General features: G+C 33.7%; 1 protein-coding gene across 1 annotated transcript; it reads right to left on the bottom strand.

Annotated features, from left to right (window-relative positions):
- Positions 1-4,165: 4,165 nt before the first annotated feature.
- Positions 4,166-5,260, bottom strand: LOC120165215 (lipoyl synthase, mitochondrial-like). Its single transcript, XM_039174780.1, is given in 3 exon segments — positions 4,166-4,651; positions 4,654-4,962; positions 5,221-5,260. Coding segments are annotated over 3 exon segments (621 nt in total). The 3' UTR covers positions 4,166-4,379.
- Positions 5,261-5,930: the final 670 nt, after the last annotated feature.

Here is a 5,930-nt window from a genome sequence, read left to right as displayed (position 1 = left end):
TATCCTCATTATCCATTTTAAAACCTAACTTTTCTTTAAAATATCTCATAATTTGCGGCCCTCCTTTATTTTAACTAAAATAATATTTATCAGTAAGATCTAAATCAACTAAAAATCAATTTCTCATTCTCTAGATTCCTCTTAAATTAATAACAATCAAGTAAGGACAAATTATACTCAAGGTCCCCAAATCTTCATAATATTTCCAGTGAACCTAATAATTTTTTTTTTAAAACTGTTATTTTAAACTTCATAAAAATCTAACCCCATATTAGAGTGTGACAATTCTCCCCTCCTCAAAAGAATTTCGACCTCGAAATTCATTCATGTAACAGAATTACAAAAAATGAAAATTCAAACCATTATTCCATATCTTCAAGTAGCTTTCACAGAAGTACGAATCCTCCACTAATCCTTAACCAGTTGAGTATACATTCTTATCAAAACTTTTCCTCATTACAATAAAAGAATTCGAACGAAAATTTCCTTGAGTAATCAATTCAGTCTTGGTTATAAGAATAGACTCATATAGCAGTAGTATATCCAAATTTCATTTCCGGAGTTGAATCGAAATTTCTCATATGAGTAACTCTCACATGGCTCATGAGATAGTTTACAGAGTTTAGACAGACGTTACTGATATATATTTTTTTTACAAGTATAGCCTTAACGGATAGAAACTTCGGTTTACTCGTTGCATATAGGGACTCAACCCTAGAGTTCCGGCTCAGAGAGGTACAATTGCAGTCTAGGGGCATGTACTAATCAGACATATTTTGACATTCGACCGGCCGGTCTAAAAAAAAATTGACTCAACCATAGCTCTGATACCACTAAATGTAACACCCTCAAACCGATACGGATAACCCGATCTAATCTAGAGTGTCACATTAGGGTCACTGGAGCGACCCACTGTAAAAATAGCGGAAAATTTAAAACTTTTTATCAAAACATGTAACTCATAAAATGATTTATCAGTGTTCAGAAATAAAAACAAGTTTTCAGACTCGTATATAAAATAAAATACAATTACATGCCCCCTAATCACATGTACCATACTCTGCAAACAACGCCGGAAGAGCTTCCTTACTGAATTCGATAGATGCACTGGTACAATTCTTTTAACCTGCAATGGTGAGTAATAGAGTGAGCTTCGGAAAGCTCAGTAATACAAAACTACCAGATGATGCTACATAACATGCAGATAAATGGGGAGCCATAATTTCCTTATTGAATCAAACGTATACCAATTGCGGAATAATCTAGGGTTTCATTAGTAGTTCATCGAGTAGAAGCCATGAATCTCAGTTCATAAGAAACCTTTCGTACTATCACGTTTTCATGAGGTCGAATAGGATATCTAGTGTGTTCCATCAATACGATAAAATCATAATAGGTACAAATCATAGTCCAGTAAATCTCACATATTCATAAAAGAGTTTAACTTTTGAAAATCATAGTTTAAACCCTTTTCTGGTACACCATCAGTAGTTCTCAAAATTATTTTCCATATAGCTTACTTTATGCACATAGCAAAAAGAAAGCCGACTTAAGGATAAGCTATGAAGCTTGTATCCTTAAGTCCAAGTCAATAAGTACATATAGCTTACCCTAAGCACACAGCAAAGGAAAGCCGACCTAATGAAACATCTTGGGACCCTCAAGAGTCACATTAGGCCCATTTAGCTTGATCAGAGCTATTTCATCGAAATTCAATTCCAAAATTCAATTGCACCGTGACATAAATTCCATAAATCCAAAAACATGGTAATCATATACCATTTCAAAACAAAAATTAGATAGCAGCCATATTCCATAAAGTGTCACATTAAATTGATGCTTCCATAAAACAATAACCAATGAATTCGGTGTACCACATATTAAAACCAATAAAACAATTCAGTAATAAGTAGGGAACACATTAGAGGATCCAAGTATTTTCAGAGGCCATTGTAGTTATCAGTATGGATAACACGAAACTTATGCAATTTGATCGGATTCCAGGAACGAGGTTCTATTGAAGAGAATCGATTACTAATCGATCTAGTCATACATTTAAGGTTGATACTTTCGAATCCATCTATTATTCATATGCCTCAGGCAAGTGTTCAAGTATGATCAGAGTAATTTGAGTTGATAAAGGAGAAACGAATATTCCTGGCAATTACTATCCATGACAATCGATCGAATTACTGAACAACTTGAGCTGAACAACTCTCAAAACTGGTGTATGTCGACTGGTCAAGCCCTTCCTGGTATTCACTCTATAATACCAACAATTCTTGTCCATAAATCTTCAGAATCATCGCTAAATATACCTTAAGGAATCGAACCGACATCCTTATAATCTTTATTTTCTTTTCACATTACAACAATATCAATAATTGATGACGTATTTGATTCTTAGTTTATATCTATACGGACCGTACATCATACAAGTTTATTATATTTCCAGACTCATCCAACTACTTACTAAATTCTTTGTCTTTAAGGTTCCTTGGTTCATTTAGCAATTAATGTTATCCTGGTTACTTCAGAGTTTTCCAGAGAAATTCAGACACTTTTGAGTTTCGGATACACGCACTTCCATTCAGTTCACTTTGGTCATATACTAAAATCATTTTGGTATTCGTGATTGATTTATCTCACGAATATCCATTTCTTAATATCGAATGCACTTTAGCGTTGAGCTGAGTTGAGTACTTCCATAATTATCATCAATCCAAACTTGAGAATACGAACTAGCATTCAAGTGGTACCTATGCCATTCAAGTATTGATATAGCACTAGCATTGTTTGACCGGCTTAAGTTGCGTTTAATAACTTTAAAGAGCAGTACAACATCTATGTTTATTTGGATTTCTTAATTAATCCAAAACATCTATTTAGTTTAGGATATAAGGGTATTTTGATCATTTTGGTGTTCAGTTTTATCCATTCATTTCAAAGCTCGAGAATATCCAATCATTCCTAAGCTTGGTGATGTTCATGAGTCATTTCTATTTCAGGGATATTCTGGTCATTTTACAGATCCAATGTATTTCAATCATTTCCTTTTGTCTGATCTTATTATCGAATTTAAACTTATCATTTATGTCAGTCCTATCGAACTATTTTAACAGATCCGATGTATTTCAATTCTTTTCATCCATCTGATCTTATTATTTAATTCAAACGTATTATCTTTGCCAGTCCTTCTGAATGGTTCTGACAAGAGAACACCCTCGATAATTTATTCTTAGCTCAGAGATTTTCAGGTCAAGTGTCTTCTCAGAAGTTACCAACAGGTTATCAGGAACCTTATGTACAAAGATAAGATCTTAACAATTAAATCAGTAATTTATTGTTTTAAGAACAATCCTCAAAGTACTTTCTCATTCAAGGTCAACTCAGACTATATTTAATTCTAACAATCCCTCAATCTCTTATATTAGTCATTCGATCAGTATCCAGTTATCGAATTTCTACCACATTCATATCGAGTGTATAAATTAATCAACTCCACAAAAGTGACCAACATTATCTTATTCATGCATTCACCAATATCAACATGTTCATAAAGCATAAAGAGGTAGTAAAGTATTACCTCAATTTCTGTGCCATATTGATCGATCATTTACATTCAATTCGAACACCCTCGATCTTTAAGTCAACTTCCAATAATTCCTCGAATACAAAGCAACCAAATTTACATCAAAGACTGAACTTAATTGAGAAGCTAACTTGAATCCAAAGGTAAAATATGGAAAATGACTTACCGGGTGCGAATTTGGCAAAACGAACTTCGGATTCGGACCCAGGACGTCGAAGAGAATCCAAAATATGCCTTTTTCAGGTATAATCAAATACGCTGCCAGAACCTCATTTGTCTCGAATTTGAATTCATTATATTTGATTTCGAGCTTTTAATTTTTCTCTCACGTACCCGGACCATCAAATATATGAACTCGATTCCAGATAATTTCCTCACCATAAAAATAATTTATTAGAATCTAAATAATAATTTGGAAACCCAATTTGCATAACTAAAAACTTGAAGAGCTAGTAATATTTAATTACTAACATCATGGACTAAATTGATCTTGCAAAAACTATTATGTCATAATTTTAACCACTTGGAAACTAAGAGACAAGGTAAAGATCTCACCAAACTTGGATGACATACCTTGTGGTTTATCCCTTTTTGCATGTTATCTACAATTCCCCAACAACCCACGTGATCATGTTCATGTCCTATTAAACTAAAGAAAGCAAATTGAAGATGCCCAAACTCACATTGAAAAATCGAAATCACATGGGTCACCTTTTGTTATTTCTTAACACCTTCCCTTACGCTCTCCACGATCCCATGCAACCGCCGTTTTTGTTAAACCCGTAATTCATGAACCATGAGAATGATAAGCTGGTTGAGTTCGACCACGTTTGTTTGTCAAAACCCATTTCCATGCCAAGGCTCTATATTTCTCAAAGGCTTCAGGTGTAATGTATTCTAATACGGGCATGTGGCGCTTTGATGGTCTCATATACTGACCGAATGTCATCACATCAACACCTGCTGCTCGAACCTTCTCCATTGTTTTCACAACTTGATTAGGCGTCTCTCCACATCCTAACATTATTGAATCCTAACATTATTGAAGTCTTGGTAAATTAGAACATCCAATGATTGCTTAAAAGTAGCTCGGTGATCACGTACATCCCTTTGAAGTTCTTCAACAGTCTCAATATTGTGAGCAAAGACATCCAACCCAGATTTTGTAACTTTCTCTACACAGTCGGCATCTCCCCGGAAATCAGGAACCAAGGCTTCTATAAGCATTTTAGGCTTCAAAGTTTTCAACTTCTCAACCGTTTCCGCAAAATGCCCACTTCCTTGATCAGCCAAATCATCCCGGTCCACGCTTGTAATCACCGCGTAATCCAAACCCCACGATGAAATTTTAATGGAAACTTGGTATGAAACTACCAAGTGATTACGATAAAGAACCAAGGATTGAAGCTTTAATGGAAGTGGAGAACCTTAGATAAGATGTTTTGTCAAACCCAAATGGTGGTGGATATAGAGTTAAACGGATGAAACTAAGTTATTTATAGAATGCTGGAACGAAACCCTTTCTTTTTGTATCTGACAAGCAAAATTATTGTGTGGATCCCATGGACTCGCATGTCTACTATCGGCTTAGAAACATATTAGATTTTTTTTAAGAAATGGCAACTTGCCTTCAACCATAGAAAGTGTCGGTTGAGCTTGGTTTCCCATTATCCTCATTATCCATTTTAAAACCTAACTTTTCTTTAAAATATCTCATAATTTGCGGCCCTCCTTTATTTTAACTAAAATAATATTTATCAGTAAGATCTAAATCAACTAAAAATCAATTTCTCATTCTCTAGAACCCTCTTAAATTAATAACAATCAAGTAAGGACAAATTATACTCAAGGTCCCCAAATCTTCATAATATTTCCAGTGAACCTAATAATTTTTTTTAAAACTGTTATTTTAAACTTCATAAAAATCTAACTCCATATTAGAGTGTGACATATATATTGTCAATTGTTAAGAAATATTTTAAACATATTTTATCTTGTAATCACTCCATACTATTATAAAAATAATGAAATTGAACTCATTAAGTGACTTAGTTGTAAAATAAATGTTATTCTTCTTAGAGATTTTGAGTTTCAGCAATTACGTGTGTAGGGTGTATACATTGTTAGTTAATTAAGAAAATTCTAAACATATACTACTGTGTAATCACTATAGACTATTAAAAATAAATTTTAATTTAATGTCTTAAAATAAAATTTTATCTTATAATTCTAAACATACTAGTGCATTTGATGAAACACATAATGGTTGCAACTTGCTAAACATGGTTGACCGCTGACGAATGAAGCATCCACCGAGTGTGGGGCCCATTGCTGAGTA

The sequence above is a fragment of the Hibiscus syriacus genome, unplaced genomic scaffold, assembly GCF_006381635.1.
Source record: "Hibiscus syriacus cultivar Baekdansim isolate YM2019G1 unplaced genomic scaffold, ASM638163v2 tig00111582_pilon, whole genome shotgun sequence".
NCBI classification, from domain to species: Eukaryota; Viridiplantae; Streptophyta; class Magnoliopsida; order Malvales; family Malvaceae; genus Hibiscus; species Hibiscus syriacus.
This window is presented reverse-complemented; position numbering and strand designations above follow the sequence as displayed.